This window comes from Haematobia irritans, chromosome 4 (genome assembly GCF_050003625.1).
Source record: "Haematobia irritans isolate KBUSLIRL chromosome 4, ASM5000362v1, whole genome shotgun sequence".
Taxonomy (NCBI): Eukaryota; Metazoa; Arthropoda; class Insecta; order Diptera; family Muscidae; genus Haematobia; species Haematobia irritans.
The window spans coordinates 151,751,632-151,775,770 of NC_134400.1; the positions used below are offsets into that span (position 1 = coordinate 151,751,632).

General features: G+C 31.7%; 1 protein-coding gene across 9 annotated transcripts in view; it reads right to left on the reverse strand.

Moving 5' to 3' along the window:
• Nucleotides 1-256: 256 nt before the first annotated feature.
• Nucleotides 257-24,139, reverse strand: part of lqf (epsin homolog lqf) — a 49,166-nt gene continuing 25,283 nt past the window's right edge. For 2 of the 9 annotated variants that reach the window (XM_075307745.1, XM_075307742.1), the window contains 8 exons: nucleotides 21,294-21,382; nucleotides 20,571-21,232; nucleotides 19,795-20,470; nucleotides 17,240-17,348; nucleotides 16,921-17,174; nucleotides 16,758-16,850; nucleotides 9,426-10,253; nucleotides 257-506 (listed from right to left, as the gene is read on the reverse strand). In XM_075307745.1, coding sequence (XP_075163860.1) covers nucleotides 444-506; nucleotides 9,426-10,253; nucleotides 16,758-16,850; nucleotides 16,921-17,174; nucleotides 17,240-17,348; nucleotides 19,795-20,470; nucleotides 20,571-21,232; nucleotides 21,294-21,362 — 2,754 coding nt within the window. In that variant the 5' untranslated portion in view covers nucleotides 21,363-21,382 and the 3' untranslated portion in view covers nucleotides 257-443. Of the gene's footprint in view, nucleotides 507-856; nucleotides 892-9,425; nucleotides 10,254-16,757; nucleotides 16,851-16,920; nucleotides 17,175-17,239; nucleotides 17,349-19,794; nucleotides 20,471-20,570; nucleotides 21,233-21,293; nucleotides 21,383-21,476; nucleotides 21,639-24,139 lie in introns of those variants that run through there. The other 7 variants (XM_075307747.1, XM_075307746.1, XM_075307744.1 and 4 more) reach the window with 7 other exon arrangements.

Here is a 24,139-nt window from a genome sequence, read left to right on the forward strand (position 1 = left end):
ATAATACTTATAGAATAAAAAAAATAATTTACGATCATCTCGATTTTGTTTTCGCTTTCTTTTTTTTTTAATCGCGCCATCGGTCTACGCTACATTTACATAAAAAATATTATTTTCAATTTGATTTTGTTTTTCTTTAAATTTATTTATATAGGCATTTACGTGTATGTATGTTTTTTTTGTGTATGTATTTGCTTTATATGTATGTGTGTGTATGTGTAAATGATTTTTCTAAAGAAATAAAAACTTTAAACAATTTGAATATAATTTTCTTGATTTTAATTTTCTGGAAAATTATTCAACCCCATGAAATGTATGTGTGTGTAAATCATGTAGTCGTATTGGACTTAATTAAAACAAATTTAAACAATATTTCTAAATAAAAAGAACAGACTTCCATGTTTCTTTTCCATAATGTCTGTGATGCTCCGCTTTCGTTAAATTTATGACAAAAATGGATTCGATGCTGCGGCTTCTGGCTTTATCCAAGGCATATTGTTGTTATTCTGGAAAATAAATTAAAAAAAAATAAAAAACAAATATATTAGAAAAATACAATAAAAATGTGTTGCAAGTTGTGGATTTGGTTCTATTACAAAGCATGCAAATAGTATAACAAGAATATCGAACCAATTCTATTAACAAAATTTAGATAACTCTAAATAGAAGACACTACAGAGAACAACTATTAATGAGATTAGTATTGGGATTTTGTTCATTGTTAAAATCTACAAAAAGAATTAGTAAATTTGTTTTGAAGGGCGTTTTTAAATTAATTATATGCGGTGTTGTTTAGAGAAAGATTAATTCATGTTACAAAAAAAAACAAACAAATTAGTTTTATTATATGTGTTACCCATTTTATTTAAGCGTCCAAGCTTCCATTGTTGGCTACAAGATATAAAATTGCAAGGAATATTTTAATTAGCATTAGCTTAAGAGTTTTAAAAGCATTCATCATTATTAGTAAGCATTTTCCATAGTTTTACTTTAAAAAAAAACCAACAACATTTTTTGTTTAATACTCCTAAGCATATTTATATATATATATATTAAAAAAATTATATATATATATATATATATATATATATATATATATATAAATATATATATATATATATATATATATATATATATATATATATATATATATATATAAATATATAAATATATATATATATATATATATATATATATATATATATATATATATATATATATATATATATATATATATATATATATATATATATATATATATATATATATATATATATATATATATATATATATATATATATATATATATATATATATATATATATATATATATATATATATATATATATATATATATATATATATATATATATATATATATATATATATATATATATATATATATATATATATATATATAAATTCTTTCTAAAAAAGTTCTTCTAAAGGCACAACTTTTAAAAGCACTTCCAAAAATGTCCTCCCAAAGATGTTCTTTATTTTAACTGCACAGGAAGTTCTTTTAAATCAATTTTTTATAAGTTACATTTTTTATACCCTCCACCATAGGATGGGGGTTTATTAACTTTGTCATTCCGTTTATAACACATCGAAGTATATATATTCTGGGTCGTGGTGAAATTCTGAGTCCATCTAAGCATGTCCGTCTGTTGAAATCACGCTAACTTCCGAACGGAACAAGCTATCGACTTGAAACTTGGCATATTTAATTGTTATTGATGTAGGTATTACAGAAGCAAATTTCATCCGATCCTGTTGAAATTTGGTACGTGGTGTTAGCATATGGTCTCTAAGAACCATGCAAGAATTGGTCCATATCGGTCCATAATTATATATAGCCCCCATATAAACCGATGTTGTTGTTGTAACAGTTTATTGTGATCTCATCCATTTCATGTTATACGCTTGGTACATCAGCTTGTTGGCAGATCAAGGAACTCTGCGACTAAGGTGGGGTGTGTCCAGAGTGATCTGGTGGTAAGTCGGGTTGGTTTGGCTGGGCAAGAGAAAAGATGACGCGTGTCGTGTGGCCCTTGGTTGCAAATTGGACAAACGTCAGCTACGCTGCTATCAATCACCGATAAGTAGGAATTGAGGCGGCTGCACTTGCCTGATCTTAATTGGGCCAAAACTACCCTTGTCTGCCGTGGGAGGTCTCTTTCCTCCGGTGCTATGGGCGGTGGTCGGACTCAAAGAACAGGATTAACCTTGTAGCTTCTCACCGCTTCAGCTACAGTATCCTCATGAATCCTGTTCAAACCTGCCTGGTACGCTGCTTGATCTAGAGGCTCTCTTTTATAGCGCTGGATCTCGCGCTCTAGATTATGTATATCAACCCTTACGTTCCTGGGTGGTGGTTGTGTATCCATAAGATGGTGGTTTGGATGATTACTGCGATAACAACCCAGGAGATACTGCTTTGACAACATGTAGTTGTGTCTTCGCACAGGGATGATCTTTGTCTCCACATAAAGGTGATCCAGGGGTGTGCTGCGGAGACACCCAGTCGCAGTTCTAAGAGCAGCGTTCTGGCAGGTTTGTATGTTATTCCACTGCGTATCACTGGTCTGCGGTGTCCACACTGGCGCTGCATAGTTTACCACTGACCGGCCAATTCCCTTATAAGTAGTTAGCAAGGTTTCTTTGTCCGCACCCCAAGTACTGCCGGCAAGTGACTTGAGGACCTTGTTTCTACCACGGAGCTTATTACAAATTGCAGTGGCATGGGCAGATGACCTAAACCGATCCCCAGATTTGACTTACGTAGCCTCTTGGAGGAGCAAAATTCATCCGAACCGGTTGAAATTTAGTACGTGGTGTTAGTATAAGGTCTCTAACAACCATGCAAAACTTGGTTCATATCGGTCAATAATTATATATAGCCCCCATATAAACCGATCCCCAGATTTGAACTCCGGAGCCTCTTGGAAGAACAAAATTCATCCGATCCGGTTGAAATTTGGTACATTAAGCTAGTATATGGCCGCTAACAACCATGCTAAAGTTGGTCCATATAGGTCTATAGTTATATACCCGAACACAAAAATTGGTCCATATCGCCAAAACTAAACTACCAACATTTTATTTCTATAGAAAATTTTGATAAAATTTTATTACGATACAAAATTTTGTCAAGATTTTATTTCTATAGAAAATTTTGTCAAAATTTTATTTCAATAGAAAATTTTGTCAACATTTTATTTCTTAGAAACTTTTTCAAAATGTTATCTCTATAGCTTATTTTGTCAAAATTTTATTTCAATAGAAAATTTTGTCAAGATTTTATTTCTATAGAAACTTTTTCAAAATGTTATTTCTTTAGCTTATTTTGTCAAAATTTTATTTCTATAGAAAATTTTCTTAAAATTTTATTTCTATAGAAAATTTTGTCAAAATTTTATTTCTATAGAAAATTTTGTCACAATTTTATTTCTATAGAAAATTTTGTGAAAATTTTATTTCTATAGAAAATTTTCTCAAAATTTTATTTTTTTAGAAAATTTTGTCAAAATTTTATTTCTATAGAAAATTTTGTCAAAATTTTATTTCTATAGAAAATTTTGTCAAAATTTTATTTCTATAGAAAATTTTGTCAAAATTTTATTTCTATAGAAAATTTTGTCAAAATTTTATTTCTATAGAAAATTTTGTCAAAATTTTATTTCTATAGAAAATTTTGTCAAAATTGTAATTCTATAGAAAATTTTGTCAAAATTTTATTTCTATAGAAATTTTTGTCAACATTTTATTTCTATAGAAATTTTTGTCAACATTTTATTTCTATAGAAAATTTTGTCAAAATTTTATTTCTATAGAAATTTTTGTCAAAATTTTATTTCTATAGAAAATTTTGCCAAAATTTTATTTCTATAGAAAATTTTCTTAAAATTTTATTTCAATAGAAAATTTTCTCAAAATTTTATTTCTATAGAAGATTTTCTCAAAATTGTATTTCTATAGAAAATTTTCTCAAATTTTTATTTCTATAGAAAATTTTCTCAAAATTTTAGTTCTATAGAAAATTTTATTTCAATACAAAATTTTCTCAAAATTTTAATTCTATAGAAAATTTTCTCAAAATTTTATTTCTATAGAAAATTTTTTCAAAATTTTATTTCTATAGAAAATTTTGTCAAAATTTTATTTCAATAGAAAATTTTCTCAAAATTTTATTTCAATAGAAAATTTTCTCAAAATTTTATTTCTATAGAAAATTTTCTCAAAATTAAATTTCTACAGAAAATTTTTCAAAATTTTATTTCTATAGAAAATTTTGTCAAAATTTTATTTCTATAGAAAATTTTGTCAAAATTTTATTTCAATAGAAAATTTTCTCAAAATTTTATTTCAATAGAAAATTTTCTCAAAATTTTATTTCTATAGAAAATTTTCTCAAAATTAAATTTCTACAGAAAATTTTTCAAAATTTTATTTCTATAGAAAATTTTGTCAAAATTTTATTTCTATTGAAAATTTTAGTCCCCGTATGGACTAACTTTCAATTTAGAAGACGATGTTAAGAAGTTTTAAGATACCTTGCCATCGGCAAGTGTTACCGCAACCCAAGTAATTCGATTGTGGGTGACAGTCTGTAGTAGAAGTTTCTAAGCAATCCATGGTGGAGGGTACATAAGATTCAGCCTGGCCGAACTTACGGCCGTATATACTTGTTCATATTTCTAATGGGTAATTTTAACATTTTTTGTTTCAAATAGATTAAAAACAGAGTAAGAGTTAATAAAAAGGGAACAAATTATTCAAATTTTGTCGATAAAAATGCTAAATCCATTCTAGAAAAATTACAAATTTTTGAAAATATTTGAAGTCATACGTTTCAGACAAGCTTTAGAGTGTATTAAAAACATTATAGTTCGAGCGGAAAAAATAAACAGAAAATGCTATAAATATTTGGTTGTAACCTAAGAGTTTTTCAGTAGAATTATTTTGCAACGATTTTTTGTTTGCTTAGCAATATCAATCTGTTCATTCGAAGTAGCTCTTTCTGCTCTACAAAACTGTTGTTCCTTTAACTGTTCGTCATTTTTTAGGCTCAGAAATGGAATATCTAGGGGCAATAAATCAGCATTCTCGGCATCTGCTTTTCATCAAGGTTAAAAGGCAGCTGGGAGCATGTGCAGTGTGCATGGAGAATAGAACTTTAAACAAAAGTTAACTTTTTGCGTCAATATCGATAGTTTTCAATGACTATCGATAGTAGGGTGAGTGTAGTAAATGTGGTATACCCATTTGTTTTTCGATAGCCAATTTTTTTCTTTTTCTCCGACGAGGCTAAGATTTTACCACATTCATTTTACTAGTGTTAGCCACGCAACTATGAGCGAAAAATAAGAAACCCATAATTTCGGATATATTTGCGAATTAAATAAAAAACACATTAAGCACGAATTCATAAAATGTGCTGGTAATATGGTACACCATAATGTAGATTTTTTTTTGTAAAAAAACAAAAATACAATATATGAATCGCAATTGCATACATTTTATGCTTATTTAGTACTCGTCAGTTATTTACTTCCGAATATTAATAAATTGAAAATATACCTTCACACAAAACGAAATTATTAAGAACCACCCAAACAAACAAAAAAAAAACCATTCGAACACAGGTACGAGTAGATGTGATTTTTTTTTTCAACTGGCACAAAGAAAAGAGTTGCAAAAATCAAACAGATCATTGATTGCTTCATTTTCTGACAGCCACAATCTATTCAGCTTGTTTTAGTTATTCGTATGTTGTTAGATAGCGAAAAAAGCTACTATACCACACTACACTAATAGAAAAAGTTTCGTTATAAATATTAACGAAATGTGTCGTTAAAAGTCAGTCAACGAAATAAATTCGTTAATACAACGAAATTTTTCATTATTATAATGATTTTTCTGTCAATCAACGTAACGTTTCGTACTATTAACGAATATTTTCATTGTATTAATGAAAATGTTTCGTTATATCAATGACAATTTTTCGTTGGTTGACTTAATGAAATTTTCTTTGTGTGTACGAGCCTGTACCACATTTGCTGCACTCACCCTATCGTTTAAATGTCATCACTTCCATATTTGTTGGGACACTGCGAATTTCGGTTATGCGACACTCACTTGAAATTTTGCTTTTTCAAGACTTAAAATCTCCTTTTCTCATAAAAGTCAGTATTTTAAATATCTAAAAGATTTCGTTTGTTGTTTGTTTTGCGCTTAAGCAAAATATAAATAAAATAAAATAAAAATTATTGATTTTAGATCGTTCCTATTCGACATTACTTTAAAAAGGAAAATACTCCAAATGATCATCGAAATATCCACTCGTATAAGCGAAAGTAAGAATTATCACGTAATCAATATTTCCCTAATTCATAGCATAAATGTTCAATGTCTGATTGCATCTTGATCTTTAAAATTTTTTCGTACCAATATCGCGATCAATAAATAAAAATTCGATAAATGGAAATGAACAATGTGTTAAAATATTGTCACGTCAAAATTAAATTGTTTGATTTTCAATATTAAATTTTCCAAACATTCTACAAACAAGGAAAAAAAAACGTTTTCTACCAAATGCTAGACATCAGCTATTAGGAACGCAAATTAAAAATGCGATTTTTTTTTTCAAATGTTTGAGAGTTTATTCCGAAAAAATATATATAAATGATCAATCGAAGTATTGCCTTTAGAGCAGCTGTTCGCAAGCGAAAAATCGCCTTTCGACGTTTCTCGGTTTCGTACCACAGTTGTCACTCGAGCCAAAAATAATCTACCAAAATTTGAAGAAAATTTTACGAAAAAACTAACAAACAAAAAAACTTTATTTCTATAGAAAATTTTGTCAAAATTGTATTTCTATCGGAAATTTTGTCAAAATTTTATTTCTATGGGAAATATGTAAAAATTGTATTTCTATAGAAAATTTTGTAAAAATTTTATTTCTATAGAAAATTTTGTAACAATTTTACTTCTATAGGAAATTTTGTCAAAATTTTACTTCTATAGAAAATTTTGTCACAATTATACTTCTATAAGAAATTTTGTCACAATTTTACTTTTGTAGGAAATTTTGTCAACATTTTTCTCTATAGAAAATTTTGTCACAATTTTACTTCTATAGGACATTTTGTCACAATTTTACTTCTAAAAGAAATCTTGTAAAAATTTTATTTATGTAGAAAATTTTGTCAAAAGTTCATTTTTATGGAAAATTTGTAAAAATTTTATTTCTATAGAAAATTTTCTCAAAATTTTATTTCTATGGAAAATTTGTAAAAACTTTATTTCTATAGAAAATTTTACTTCTATCGGAAATTTTGTCATAGTTTTACTTCTATAGGAAATTTTGTCAAAAATTTACTTCTATAGGAAATCTTGCAAAAATTTTATTTCTATAGAAAATTTTGTTACAATTTTACTTCTATAGAAAATTTTTTCACAATTTTACTTCTGTAGGAAATTTGTTTTAAAAATTTTATTTCTATAGAAAATTTTGTAAAAATTTTATTTCTATGGAAAATTTGTAAAAATTTTATTTCTATAGAAAATTTGGTCAAAATTTTATTTCTATGGAAATTTTGTAAAAATTGTATTTCTATAGAAAATTATGTCACAATTTTACTTCTGTAGGAAATTTTGTCACAATTTTACTTTTGTAGGAAATTTTGTCAAAATTTTACCTCTATAGAAAATTTGGTAACAATTTTACTTCTATAGGAAATTTTGTCAAAAATTTACCTCTATAGAAAATTTTGTCACAATTATACTTCTATAAGAAATTTTGTCACAGTTTTACTTCTGTAGGAAATTTTGCCAAAATTTTGTAAAAATTTTATTTCTATGGAAAATTTTTAAAAATTTAATTACTATAGAAAAATTTACTTCTATAGAAAATTATTAAATTGCTGTAAAAAATTTTGTGAAAATTTTATTTCTGTAGAAAATTTTGTCAAAATTTTATTTCTATGGAAAATTTGCAAAAATTTTATTTCTAACATATAGAAAATTTTGTCACAAGTTTACTTCTATAGGAAATTTTGTCAAAATTTTACATCTATAGAAAATTTTGTCACAATTTTACTTCTATCGGAAATTTTGACATAATTTTACTTCTATAGGATATTTTGTAAAAATTTTATTTCTATGGAAAATTTCTAAAAATTTAATTTCTATAGAAAAATTTACTTCTATAGAAAATTTTGCCACAATTTTACTTCTATAGGAAATTTTTTTAAATTTATTTTATTGCTGTAGAAAATTTTGTCAAAATTATATTTCTATGGAAAATTTGTAAAAAAAAACTTTTATAGAAAATTTTGTCAAAATTTTATTTCTATGGAAATTTTGTAAAAATTTTATTTCTATGGAAAATTTTGTAAAAATTTTATTTCTGTAGAAAATTTTGTAAAAATGTTATTTCTATGGAAAATTTTTAAAAATAAAATTTTATAGAAAATTTTGTCAAAATTTTACTTCTATGAAAAATTGTGTCACAATTTTACTTCTATAGGAAAAAAATAATTTGTTTCTGTAGAAAATTTTGTAAAAATTTTATTTCAATAGAAAATTTGTGAAGTACCTATTAGTTGAAGAAGAATATTTTGCAAAATCTAGCAAAACATCAAGAATTCTACCAAATGGTAAATAATCTAAAATTTTTGGTAGAATTCTACTAACTGTGCTTCGTACTCGTATTTTGAGACACGAAATACGTTATTTGTCGTCAATCCGCATTACTCATTTGCGCTGCATACATAAATATCAAACTTTAAACATTTGAATTTCTTCTGAAAAGACAAAGTATACTTTTCATCCCATTCAAAATCAATTTTTCATATATTGAAAATGGATTAAAATTGACTACCCTATGTACAGTGAAACCTCTGAGAGATGGACATTCACGGTTGCCTAAATTTTGTCCACATTTGAGAGGTGTCCAGGTATGAGAGGTTGATTTTAATATAGCAATTTAATATAGCAGTGTTAATATAGCAAACGTCCCCTGACAACTGTCCACGTTTGGGAGGATGATTACATCAAAAATTTCCCATCAATCACAAAAAAGAATTTGTGATTAAAATATATTGAACATGTCAAAAAAAATGTTAATAAATAAAAATCAACATTTAGAAATTTAGATTTTTTTTTGTAATTTTGTCAAAAAAAAAGTTCAAAATATAAATTCGATTTATCATCGTCTTCAAAATCGACTTTAGATTTTTTAAAAGTCGAATAAAATCGGCATTTGATGTTGGCCATCAATCAATAACTAATAGAAATGTCTAGCATTAAAAATATTAAATATAACCAAAAATGTAATAAAAAAATCAACATTTAAAACTCAAAGCAAGAAAAAACAAAAACGAAAACGAAAAAAAACGAAATCTACCCCATACACTTACAACAGTACTCACTTCCAGTTTACACTGATTATTGAGATCATTAGTAGTGGTATCATAAAAACCATAACCAAAAAGATTTGCACCCACATTTTGCTGTTGTTGCATATCCTGATGCAAGGGCATAATTGTTACTCCCGGTGTGGCAGCCAAGGATGCCGATAGGATGTTACTATAGGTTGAGGCAAATGAAGACGACGACGTTGGGGAGATTGATGTAGCATTTGGAATTGTTGCAGAAGTATTTGTTGCTGTTGATCCTAAATACGTGTTGTTCTTGTATGAATAGGAAGAATTGTTGTTGTCGCGCAAGTTATTGTTGTTATGGGTGGCGATATTTGATGCATTGAATACATCAGATTGAAGTGGATTTGGGGCACCGGCATATGATGGTGAAAATACATGGGACAAGGGTGAGGCGTCAGATGGTGTAGGAGAAGATGATGGTGATTTTACCATTGCATATAGATCATTATTATTATTATTATTATTATTGATAATTTCAACATGGGGATATAAAGAGGGATATGACAAATGTGTATTACAATTTGGATTATTATGCCTCTGGGATAAATCCAAAGAATCCATAAATGTATCATTTCCCAATGTTAGATTGCGTAAATCATCGACGGGAGTTTTGTAAAAACTATCAATGTTTTGATTGAAATGCGCAGTTGGTCTAAAGGCATCATAATCACTTTTGGAATATTTCATTGAACCACCAGTACCACCAATGCCTACAGCATTATTGTAGACATTATCATTATTCTTATTGTAATTTGAGGGATTTGTCGAATTAAGATTGGTATGCATTTCAATGAGATTTCTATCCTTTTTTTTTTAATATATTATTGTAATATAGGGGGTTGTTTTTAAGCATGCCAATCAACAATCATCGATAGATTCATAATGCAAGTGTTTTATTTTAGATTTATTGGGATTATGATTAATGAAGGGTAGTTGGTAGGTATTTATTTTGATTACAAAAAAAAAATAAAAAGAAGAGAAAATAAAATAATTAAAGCAGAAAAAGAAAACAAACACAGGATAAAGAGTATAAACACAACAACATAGAATATAGGATGGAATAAAAAAACACACAAAATAAGGCACAAACACATAACTATCATAATCATAACGGATAGATTCATATAAGAATTATACAAAAAATAAATCCTGGAAAATACTGTTAAAATTATTTTAATCAATTTATTTGAATATAACTCTTCTACATTGTAATCTATAACCCTTTAAACATTAACCCCCATATACAAAAAAAGTTAAAGAAAACTTCAAGCCTATTTTTGCCATATTAGATAAACTGTTAATAAATTGTTTTGCATATGGGCAAAAATCTTTCATCTTTATAATGTTCCATAATTTTATACTACACTCATAGAAAAGTCTACTAAAACCAGCAGTCGTTGCCGGCTTTTATATTTTTGTGATTCATGGCCTAGTAAACAAAAATTCTTGAAAGCGTGGTAGTGCTATTGGTTCATATTTGGCTGAAAACTACAAGTGTTTATCGTTGGAGCACTTCAGCATTTAAATAAGAATACATCGTATCATTGGTCTTTACCGTGATACTGTCAATGTTGCATCGCATCAAAAAAAAAAAAAAAGGACGAACAAAACGGCAACATCATATTGTGTGCAACACATATTGAAAAATTAGCTTGGACTAAAGCCATTGAAGTTCAAAACAATACAAGAGCACACAAAAAGTAGAATGGAAAGAGCCAGTGAGTTGCTTCGCTTGCACGAATTTGGTTTTCTCCAATGAGGTTGACAATGGACTCAAATTCAACAGAGACACTTTCATGTAGAGTGTAAGGGCTTTGTCGGTGATTTTATGGTGACATATGGTGACTTTATGGCGACTCATCATGTATATGAGGGACAGCTGAGATCGATTATATAAGTATAGAGGAGTGTAGAGAGGGACGCATACATTTTGGAGACCTGAATATATATACGGATGGCTGAGGGCACGGGCAGTGGTATCTACTGCGAAGAGTTGGTTATCAGGGTTTCATACAAGATGGATGACGGATGCAGCGGAGGTATTTGCCATTGCGAAGGTTGCGGAACTACTGTTGATGAGGCCAATATTCAGGAGCGATATCAGCTTCTTCATCGACAGTCAGGCAGCAATAAAAGCCTTAGGAAATCTGAACATAACGTCGAAGGTTATCAGCCGCTGTCATGGAGAGCTTAGAGTTCTCACTGCACAGCATAATATCACTTTGTGCTGGGTACCTGGACATTATGGAATAATGGGAAATGAGGAGGCAGATGTGTTGGCTATCTTTATATACTTACAGGATCAATGTAAGATACGATGATTTATGGAAGGAACGTTGGGCTTCCTCTGCGACCTGCGAGCAAACAAAACTAATATGGGACGACAATAGCCGCAAGAACTCTGTTTTTCTGATGGCGAATCGCATAGATGATCTGATAGTATTGATAGGCATCATAAAAGGACACAACACCCTTGGAAAACACATGGTAAGGATCGGCTTAATGACTGACGATATTTGTAGATGGTGTCTGGACCCAGAGGCAACAGAAGACTCCTACCATTTTCTGGTCTCATCCTCCATAACCTAACCCAACCAAAAGGCCATATTTCGTGCCAAAGATAGCCCAGTCTAAAGAGATTCTAAAATTTGATTCTATTTGCGACATTTTTTGCTTTTGAAAAATAAAATTTACAAAAGCACTCTACTTGGTTGCATTACATATCAGCCACACTGTAATTGTTTTTATTGTCTTACGATAGGCCCTAATTCAACTTGTTTGTCTTTTTTTTTCAGGCAAATTAAAACCTGTTTACGCGTAATCGAGTTGAAAAATAGCACAAAATGTTTGTTAGATCAGCAATCACTGACTGTTTTCTCCTTTCTCATCTGATTTTCGAATGGGTTTTAGTGGGCTATTTTAGCAAACAGTTACTGTTATCCCTGTATCAGCAGACTTTTTGCTACTTTTTGCTTCCGAAAGAAAAACTATAAATAACCATCATATATCTGTTCATGTTCGCAGCATTTTATTATTTTTATATTATGGTTCCTAGACCATTTATGAGGGCAAATGTAGACCCATAAGCGTAGGAAGGCCTCTGGGGAGGGGGCTTAGGCCCCCCAGAAAAATTTTAGCCCCCCCCCCAGAATTTGAAAACCTATTTACTATTTTACATTTTTATAAAAATTAAACAAGTATATAGTCGTACAACGCACAAAGTTCCACTAAAGACTTTCATGCACAATCGAATTACTTGGGTTGTGGTAGAAGTCTGATAATTATGAAATAAAGCTGTGGTTGAATTTATGATTTAGTTGAATAAAAAATAGTAATTGATATTAAAAATATTCTTTCATAAATTAATATTAGGTTAGGTTAGGTTAGGTGGCAGCCCGATGTATCAAGCTCACTTAGACTATTCAGTCCATTGTGATACTACATTGGTGAACTTCTCTCTAAAATTAATAAATTAATATTAATAATACTGCAAAAAAAGTGTCGCCAAAAAAGAAGTGAAAATGTTCTTTTTGGGTCTGGAAGTGGTACAAAATTGGCGGAGAAGCGATGAATGTAATATGAACTTGTCATAGAACGAATGTCCACCGTTTCAACAGCCGTTGCAATGAATTTGCATCACTTCTTAAGGTGTGATCCGAATTCAGTGTTTTGAATGTGAATTAAAAATTTTGTGATATTTTCCCAAATAAATAATTTTTATACTTTTTTATGATTTTTAATGCATTCTAACGCTTGTTTGAAACGTTTTCCTTCGACTATTTTCAAATATTATCGATTTTTCTATAATGGATTTAGCATTTTTGTGGCAAAATTTGAATAATTTGTACCATTTTATTTATTCTTACTCTTTTTTTAAACTATTTGAAAAAAGAAAACAACAAATTAAGCATTAAAATATAAAAAAATGAAGTAAATAAACTGCCTGTGTAGTTAAAATAGTTAACTTCTTTGTGAGGATATTTTTGGAAGTGCTTTTAAAGTTGTGCTTTTAGAACAACTCCCAATTTTTTGCTAAGAAAAGTGTGGAACTACCCTACGGGAAACGGATCAACCACAGACCTGGTACAGGACTAGTCCTTGGTGTGTATGGACCAGTCCCAGTTCTGACCAAAACGTATGGAAGGGACCGTCCACTTTAACATGGGTTTGTCATTGACGGAGTAAACTTACATTTTAGGACGCGTCTTGGACTCATCCCAAAGGACACGTCCTGGGACAATTTAGCAGGAGCAACCCATAAACAGGTCTTCAGGAACCAGTCTCGGACAAACTCTTAGAAATCTCTTTCAATTTGGGCTCCTAATCGAACCCGAAATGAAAAAAAAACTTTTGAAATATGTTGAACAAAAGGTTATTCTGATAATTTTATTTCACTAAATGTGAAAATTGCAACTAACTGGAGCACAGGAACCAGTTCTGTGATAGGTCCGTCAGTGGCAATTTGCACCAATTTCCCGTAGGGTACTTTTAGTTGTTTTATTATAAATTGATTGTCGAGTTATTTTGATGTCTATTTTTTATTAAATTTTATGAAATAAAACATTAGTTGAAAATATAAGTTCAGTCTAGAAAGTTTTAGCTAGGGGGGCTATAGCCCCCCTAGGAAAATTGTCTAGCTACGCTAATGTGTAGACCCTCAGTAAACAACAAAATAAAACAGATTACACCCAAAGAAATTTGTTAGTAAAAACAGCAGAAAAGTCTGACAATACAGCAAAAAGTCTGCTGAAAAAGGGAAAGCCGTCACTGTTTGCTGAAATAGCAAACATTATCTGCTATTTTTTAAGCCAGCGTTGCCAATTTAGCTTTTTTCCCCCTAGATTTGGCTTTTTTTGAAGACGTTTAGCGAGAAAAAAATGCATTTAGCTTTTAGCTTTTTTTCTGGCTTTTTTTCATGACCCTTTTAGCTATTTTTGGCTTTTTTATTTTCGACATGTTCCTATTGAAATATGGATAAAACTTCGTTTTTATCTTGTCTTGCTGCCAGAATAAGGGTTTCCACATATTTCAAAGCTCAATTGAAGCCTTAATAAATATTCCAGCCATTATGCGGGCATTTTTGCAGCAAATACACCTTGTTGTAAAGTTTTTTCCTCGCATTCATAAAAGTTATCGTAAACTTTAAATCTACTATTACCATACAAATTCCTTATATAAACTGTCAGTAAATTATTAGGAATAATAGCATTTGACTCGTTTATCCTTTTTATGTTATTATAATACGTATTCTAAAGTTATTATGATATTACTAAATTAAAATAGTAGATGTGAATTGCTTTGTACACCGAAAAAATATTGTCGTGAGGCCAAAGATTTCATGTCTTTAAAATACGAACGCGAATTTTGGTTATAATAGCATTTGTGAATTTCTCTTATATAAACTGTTTCCCTTGTCTAAAAGCCGATAAAATCGTTGTCCTTATAGTTAAGTGATTCAACTTAAAAATGGGTATCTTTTCATGAAAGAAGGCTAGGGTCAATTCTAAAAAATTCTTAAAGTAATTAAATAGTCTTTAAATTTGTGGAGTTTTTGTATCTTGACCACAAACCAAAATAGCGTTCAAAAATAGAAGATGTTTTTCAACATTTTATTTTAAAAACGTATACACATAATAATTTCTACTTAAAGTCGAGTCTGAATTTGGAAATTTAAGTTGTCGTTAGCACGTTTTTAAAGCACTGTGATAGCTCATGAAGAAAAAGCTGAAAAAACGAATAAATTCAAATTTGACTCGGAATCAATACCAAATCATTAGTGTACAAAATCTTTGGAACCGAACATAGAAATAATTAAGGAAATTAAGTTTTGAATGTGGTATTATTTTTTAACATCAAAAAAATGAAATAAAAAACAAATCTGCTATTTATTCATGGAATGGATTTACATTTACGAAAATTGAACAACAATAGATTTGTATGGGAAATTTTCGAATAACGAATTTATCATTAATTCAGTTAAAACGAAATACATTGATATTTTCTAATGCAGTTCTATGTGACATTGGACTTGTTAATTATTAACCAGTTGATAATTGCAAGTTTACCGGGAAAAAAGTTTTTACTAGGAAATATAAATGAAGGACTTCCAGTAAAAATTTGTGATAGTAATCAAAATGTATCGAGTACGCAAACAGAGCTAATATGACTTAGATTTTCTTAGTCTCACAGAAATGGAAATAAAATGAATACAATGAAAATAATATGCATTTTAAATGAAATAAAGCCTTTAAGTTTGTTAAATTTCAATAAAAAAAATGTGACTTTTGATTTAGGTTTTTTTCTAGTTATTTTTTAACATTTTTTAGATTTTTTGGATAGTTTTTTGGACAAATCTAGCGGTTTTTGGTGAAACAATTCTGGCAATGCTGAATATCACATAAAACAATATTTTATGAATATCTATAGTATTTGCCCAAAAATTTGAATATATATCAATTGAGGCATAACAGCAAACAAAATGTTTGCTGATCGAATTTAGGTGCTTATATTACAGTGCAAAAATATACCAAAAACTACTTTTAGTTTTTAAATATGCTTTGGCGAAAAAATGTATAACCTAAAAAATTTTATAATTTATTGCTTGTTAGTCCCTAAAGTACAAAAATATAACAGCAGACATCGACTGCTGTTTTTAGCAGACTTTTTCTATGAGTGTAGTACTTATTATTTTTACCTTATTTACTTCTATAACTATAAACCTAAAGATCTGCAGTTCATAAAAGTCATGAAAAATTCGAGTAAGTCACAACATAGACTTATAAATATTCTCGAAAGTCATAATGCAAATTTCCCATAATTATAAAATGCCAAAGTGTGTTTCTTGAGACTTTTCAGGTTTGCAAAATACAGACTAATAATTGTTTAATAAAAAAAACTAATTGTTTAATTTTCTCAATAACTAACTATTTCATCGTTTACAAAATAAACTATAATTTATATGTAGTGATAACAGTTAAATGGAGGAATATTCCCATGGAAACGACATGTCTAACAAAATGCCTTTAAATAATAGTGCAAATGCAATCTGTCAAATTAAATAATTTCGATTATAAATAGTACGAAAATATTTCCTTATTAATTCAAACCCGTATCGACTTAAATCTACTAATTTAGCTAAATAGAAATATGTATCACTTAGAAGTGTCACACATAAATCGCACAAAATACCATTATTTTAATGCTATTGCCTCATTGACCTCAATAACTGTCCTTTTACCAGTATAAACTATTACTCTGTGTAGTTCTTGTAATCAATCGATGTCTCGATATTAAAAATTCTCAACTTACCTGTGACGTTGCGGCATTACTGGCAGGCGCCCATGGATCTTGATTTATAGTCATTTGAAAAGATTGTTGTTTCAATTGATTTATGGACGGCACCTGATACAAGACATAAACAAGAAAAAATCCTTATAATAATGTTCAACGTAATGTTATTGAAGTATCTTACTGCAGGTTGCTGTTGTTGGAACAAATTTGGTTTTGGTGGTATAACAGTATCACTAAATGGATTATATGCAACTGCATTTGCTGTAATATTTTGAGCCACTGCAGGTTTTATTAAATTATCCAAATTGACCAGAGCAGAATTTTCTCCTAAAAATGATTGTGGATCTTTGAGGGGTCTCTTGGATGTAGCTCCCGTCGATGCACTAAGTGTGGAATTTGCTGTTGATAAAGGATCCAGATCATCAAGAAGGTGTGCTATAATTATAGAATAGAAATGTTACAAGGAATGTTTTTTTTTATATGTTGAGTGCTACACTCACCGTTGTTGTTGCTGACATTTGATAAGGAATTATTTATATTTAATAGGTCAGAGCCTCCAGACTTGTTTCGATTTGTTATTATATCAAATTCATCCATATCGGGTGAAGGCTTTAATGTAAAGAAATATGTAATTAGAAATAACATAAAAAAATAAGAGTAAATAATTTACAATATTTTAAAATAATTTTAGAATTTGCAAGTTTTTAACATAGGGATAGAGTATAGAGAGACGGATCATATGGCCACGGAGCATGCTTATAATAACAAACCGACATACATTATACCAAGTGTAGAGGAGTGGGAAGGCAGGAGGATACCCTTCGGAACCCTGAACATGTATACGGACGGGTCAAAGATGGAGGAAGGAACGGGCAGCGGAATCTATTGTAGTGAACTAGAAAAAAGGAAGTCTTACATGCTGGATAGTGATTGCAGTATTTTTCGGGCTGATATTTCTGCGATCACAAAGGCTGCTGAGTCTCTGTTGATGAGGCTGTTACTCAGAAGCGATATCAAGCAGCTATAAAGGCATTGTGCAGTGCTGACATAAGGTCTAAGGTAGTCAGCCGCTGTCGTAGAGAACTCAAGGTTCTCACTGAACAGCATATTATAACTCTGTGCTGAGTACGTGGGCACTATGGGATAATAGGAAATGAGGAAGCGGATGTGCTGGCTAAGGAGGGCGCTCGTGGAACGAATAATGTCATAGCGGACGTTTTTCCTCCACTATCTTCTTATCATTACAGGATAGAGGTCAAATATGACGAACTATGGCGAAGACGCTGGGTTTCTTCTGATGGTTGCGAAGTTGATATGGGACGAAAAGAAACGTAGGAACTGCGAAATTTTGATGTCGATGAACAGAGAAGAATTGCGGCCACTGATTGGTATCATAACAGGACATAACACACTTGGGAAACACATGGTAAGAATAGGACTTAAAGACGATGATAACCCGGAGGTTACGGAGGACTCGTACAACTTCCTGTGCCAGTGTCCAGCTTTATCCTTTAGAAGAAACAAAATACTGGGCTCCTTTTTCTTTCAGGCTCTCACTGATCTGCGGAAGTGCAGCTTAAGGAACATACTTGCATTCATCAGGGCCTCTGGTTGGTTGTTCTGAGATTTCTTTCAAAGAGAACGAGCAGGAGGAAGTTCTGGGACAAAGCGGGCCGCATCGGAAGGAAGAAGATTGAAAGATCACATCGAGGAATCACAATGGACCTATACTGGTCTAAGTGGACATCAATTTCAACACAAAAATTGATGTCATCCTCTACAACCTAACCTAACCTAACATAGGGATAAGTTTTAAGTTTTCTACCTTTAAACAAAATTTGCTGAGTATATTGATGGAAAATAGTCTGCTAGAAACTGCAGTAGGTGGCTGCTGATATATGTTTGTACTTCAGGGACTAGCAAACAAAGAAATGTATACCTTGTAGGTTTTAAAATGTTACCCAAGGGATATTTAAGAGCAAAAATTTATATGCTTGTATTTTCCTGCATTCTAATATCTTTAAAAGCTACTAAATTGGCTTTAATTTGATAAATATTCCGACTTTTGGACAAATACAAGACATACTCTTAATATACGATAGGTCCCAGTTTAAAGTTTTTGTTTGTTTCAGCAAAACTAAAACATGTTTTAGTGCAATAAAAGTAGCAGGCAATGATTGCTATTTCAGCAAACAGGGACTGCTTTCTCTTTTTAGCAGACTTTTTGTTTGTTTAATAGAATTTTTCTGCTGTATATACTAACTAATTTATTCAAAACCTCATTCCAATTTGATCAGCTGTTTTACACCATAAGAAACACAACGGGTCTGAGAGAGAAGGTTAGAGAGAAAACAAATGAAAAGTCAAAGGAATGGAACGAAAAAACGATCGCTTTGGTGAACGAAGTTGGCAAAGACCAGGAAATAGCAAACTATGTTGTTTTGCAGGCAGATCAACTTCGAAGATGACCCCGATATAAACCGATCTCCCAATGTCACTCGTTGAGAGGCTAAAAATTAATTAAATCTATCAGTCATAGTCAACAAGCAAACTGGTAGTATCGGAAACCTCAAATATTATTGTTAATAAGCCCCTTCATCCTCAATGTGGATTGGTCCGAAAATAAAGTTGGATCAAACGTTTTCGTTGAATGGATTGCGATGATGAGAGGTTATATATGAGATGTTATATTCGGAATAGAATAGTACTGATTTAGACTTAATTTGATTTAAAAAATAGAGAGCTGCATGTCATGCAAACAACGAAATCATTTCTTCTTTAAAGCGAAAAGTCTCCACACTCCGTATAATCTCTACAAGAGATGATCACAATCGGCCAACGATATCTTTGTTATTTAACACCCTGTGCCTTGCTGCTATGGAATTTAAGAATTCAAAATCAAATCCTTGAATGAGTTCTGGGATAAAAAACAATAAAGTCGAGCCTAACATACTCAACTCACAGCCATATAATTCCGCACCTACCCTATACGAGACAATTGATCATTACAAATTGATCGTTTACACACAAACATAAAAATTATTGTTTTGCTTACCTTTACTGTGGAACTTTCAATATTCTTCCAGGGATCGGCATTAGGGTTGCCCGTTTTCGGAGCCCATGGATCTTCATTAAGCAAAGATTTAGGTGGAGTAGCAGTAACCGACGGTTTATTACTGTCCGATAGCCATGCATCTACCGTCGAAATTGTGTTATGGGCAGATGCCGCTGATTTTGATGGGACTTGCCATGGATCCACAACAGAACTAGCTGCGGCCACCGCTACACTATTTGGCGCATGGCTATTACCATTAGTCTGTAACCAGCCCTCAGTTGATGATCCGGATGTGACTGAAGGTGATTGTGTACGCATTCCACCCCATGCTTCAGAACCATTTGTGCCATTACTCTGCATGGCCATAGCTCCTGCCATACCGCCTCCAATGGCACCCATGTGTGCGGCACTTAAGGGTGTTGAACGTGAACCCGCTGTCGGCAACCAAGGATCTACGGGTGGTGATGCAGTGCCTGTCCATGGATCAGACATTTGACTTGCAGCCCTTGCAGGAGTAATCCAAGGATCTGTGGTATTAGATAAGCCGCCAGCAGCTAAACCCAATGGAGGACTTGAAATACTAGTAGCTCCCAATTGTATGTCCAATAAATCCAATAGATGTGACTGAGTTGGTTCCTCTTTAGGAGGCTTTGATTGCCTGAAATTAGGTTCATGTCTAAATTGAAATTGTCCATATGTTATGGAACACGGGGGATATGATTGATTAAATTGGAAAAGGTTAGTGAGAACATAGAAAGGAGAAGGTATCAACTCACTTGAAGTCTTGTTCACTTTGACTTAAAGCCAATTGAAGACGAACATCATCACTGCGACGTTTGGCTTCCTCCTGTTCGGCTTCCTCACGGGACATAGCCATGGCCAGTTGCAATTGTAATTCTTCTTCGCCTGCCGTCTGGGGACGTACCATTTCTAATTCCGATGTTGGTTTTACGGGTTCTTCCTGCCAACCGGGAGGCATTTCGCCACGGGCTATAGGACCATCTATATAGCCATCACTACCAAAACCACTGGGATATTGGGCAAAGCGTTCTTTTGCTTTCAGTGCTTTGATCCTTTCATTTTTCAGACGTTCATCATCCTTGAGAAGATTCACCAATTGCTTGGCCTTTTCTCGCACATGATTTCCTTGATCTTTGCCCTCTTCATGATAGACAAATTCGCGTAGAGTTTGAATGGCAAAAATATTCTCTTTGCATTGTTGTGAAACCTTCTCGTTGCCAGTTTTAATGAGATATTCCAATAGAATTAGGGCTTTGTAGACATGACGCCAATTTTTGCCATGATCATTAAGACGCTTCCATATCATTTGCATTATTTCAGAAAATGCCACCACATTATTTGTTAGCTCGGCCAACTCGGCCATAATAGTGGCCGATGGACCCCATGGGTCATTGGATGTTGCCTCTCGTACTTTGACCTTAATTTAGAAGAGAAAAACAATTTTAAAAAAAATTGGATACCATAGAATTCTTACATACCTGAGCATCTGAATAATTATGGGCTAAATTTTTGATATTGCGTCTTAAGCCTGCCACATTGACTTGCATATCGTCCTTATGTTTTCGCACTTGAAAAAAGAAATAGAATGAAAATTACATTGAAACATCTGCTGAATGAAAATGACTTTGAAGAAAAAATCATTGTTCTAAGAGATTGGTTACTGGTTTTGTTTCAGGGAGTTATATTGCTGCTTTGTTAATTGTTGTGGTTATAATTATGTGTAGTGTTCCCTAAGTTTTATTTAATTATATTATTTTTTTTTTTTTTTTTTTGGTTTCTATGCCCAGGAAGACTGTATAAACTATTTCCACGAATTATTGGTTTGAACTGAGTACAGGTATGACTTGTGTATGGAAAAGTCACCCATAATAATGGTAAAGCCTTACAAGTTTCGCAAATCTGACTGGCAATGAAGACTTTTTGTACGACACTTTGCGTCATTTCTTTTATAAAACACGACCATGTTTTGAACGTGCCAAGCCAAGTGCCTTCGATGGATTATATCGTATATCCATACAAACAAATTTGTGCCCATCGTGGTTTGAGACTTCCTATTGATGTATATGTAAACACTTTTTTATTGGTCATAGTTATTATGAACAATTAAGTGAGGTTTTTCATTAATTAATGAAAAATATTCTTCACTAAACGTTATCGAATGGCCTAGTGAAATATTATCTGAAGTCATTGAAATTGCTTTTCATTCCAATACGGATTTTCACTACTACTCTAAGAAATTCCTCTAAAATGGTGATACTAAAATTACCGCCGAAAAGAATAAAGCCGCCACCGCTATCTAATTTTTTCTCTCTTATCAAGGAGTGCTGTCCAATTCTATGTTTAGCTCAACGACAAAGGACTTCAAAAATTTACGAAGCGAAAGTTTGATCGTCGCCGTTATATCTGTGGACGAAAAAACGGTAACAGCACAAGAAGTGATCCAAAAAGTGAACCCCAGCTTTGATCGTCGCAGTGGTAGAAAACTTGCTAATGAGCTGAACATAATGCGACAACGAATGCAAATCATATTGAAAAAATGAGTCATTGAAGTTCTAAAAAGTGCAAGAGCTTACCGACGCCCAAAGAAAGAGCCAAGGATTTGCTACGCTTGCACGAAAGTGGACAGTTATTGAATTTGGTTTTCTACGATGGGAAGTCATTCCAAAACAAACAAAATGATCGGATATAACTTGCCAAAGCTGAAAATGTACACATTATATTGGCCAACAGAACTCAGGTGCCAGTAATGGTCTGACCCGCAGTAACTCTCAGCTTGTATTCATAGACCGAATACTAGCGGGAAAAAGTCCAAAAGACAGTATTTATGCCCTTGGAAGACAAACGATTCGGCCACAGATCAAAGACATTCCAACAGGACTCAGCAACAGCAACACGCGTCATTTTAAAAGGAGGTTCCTCGCTTCATTTCTATCGCACAATGACCACTAAAAGCAACAACAGCAACTCTCAAAATGGTCTCAATCCGTTGGCCTTATGCGCCTGGAGCATTTTTGAGCCTAAGTTTGGCATTAAAGATTAACGAAGTGTCGTTCATTTTAAGACGAAAATGTTCCAAACTATCGCACAGTCACTTTCGTAGACTGTGATTGCTTTAACGGCTATAATTCCTACCAAAGGTAGCCAACACGAACAAATCGAAACAGATTTTAAAATTTGGTATATCCGACAATTCAAATTACTCTAATCCCCGTATCATACGGTAATCGACTTTTAACGAAATAATGGAAAAGTCGACATTGGATTAAGAGCGGAATATGATGCAAATATTTCGATGGTAACTTTTATAAGCATACATATATATGGTGAATACGAATGTGTACATTTATCCGATTTAACCGCAGCTCAAAAGTCGAAAAATTGATTTTTCTAAATTAAAAAAACAAAATGTCGACTTTTCCTCATTTTGAAAAAGTCAATTTTTCCAAGACGTCGAAAAGTCCAATTGTTTTAAATTTTGCAAAAGGCGAAACCCCAAATTGTTGATTTTTCGAAATTTTTAAAATGTTAAAAGTCGATCAATCAGATTTTCCAAATTTTGAAAAAGTCGAAAACTAAAAACAAAAGTCTCAACAACTCTTCGAAAAAAGTCGACTTTTTATATTTTGAAAAGTGGAAAAGTTCGACTTTTTGATTCTGATTATAATCCTTAGCATATATCCTAATAGTTTTTGCGTTTTTTTAACTTAAAGGAATTTATTAATTAATAATTCTTAGGCTAATTAAAAACCCAAAAATTAAAACCAAAATAAAATGTGCGTGTTCAATTAGAGGCTCATTGTGCTGTTGGAATGTAACGTCTGTGGAATGTGTGGTAGGTAGTTAACACAACATCATTCATTGTTGATTATTGCTTTTTTGCATGTGACTCGATGGATACATGGGTTGTAGGTGGTGATGAAGGGGGCTGGTATGGGGATTTCTAATATGCACTAAAATTGAGTGGGCTATACAATTGGATATATGTGTATGTGATTTACGAAAAATGATTGTGTGGCAGCAAACCAGGTGTATGCTAAAAAAACAACAACAAACGTAAAAGTCTCATCGCTTCAGTTTAACTGGCTGTGTAAAGGAGTGGTGGGGGGTGGGTGTGATAAGTGTTATAACAAACATGTAATCATGTATGTATGCAAATTGGATGCCAGAGTAAACTGCAAATATGTTATTGAAGTTGAATGAAAGAACAACAATAACAATAACCACACAAACATGTAGTACGCACAATGGGTGAGAATGTTACATGAGAGCGAGAGAGAGAGAGAGTGGAAAAAGAGAAAAGACAGGAAATAAATACAACAAATTT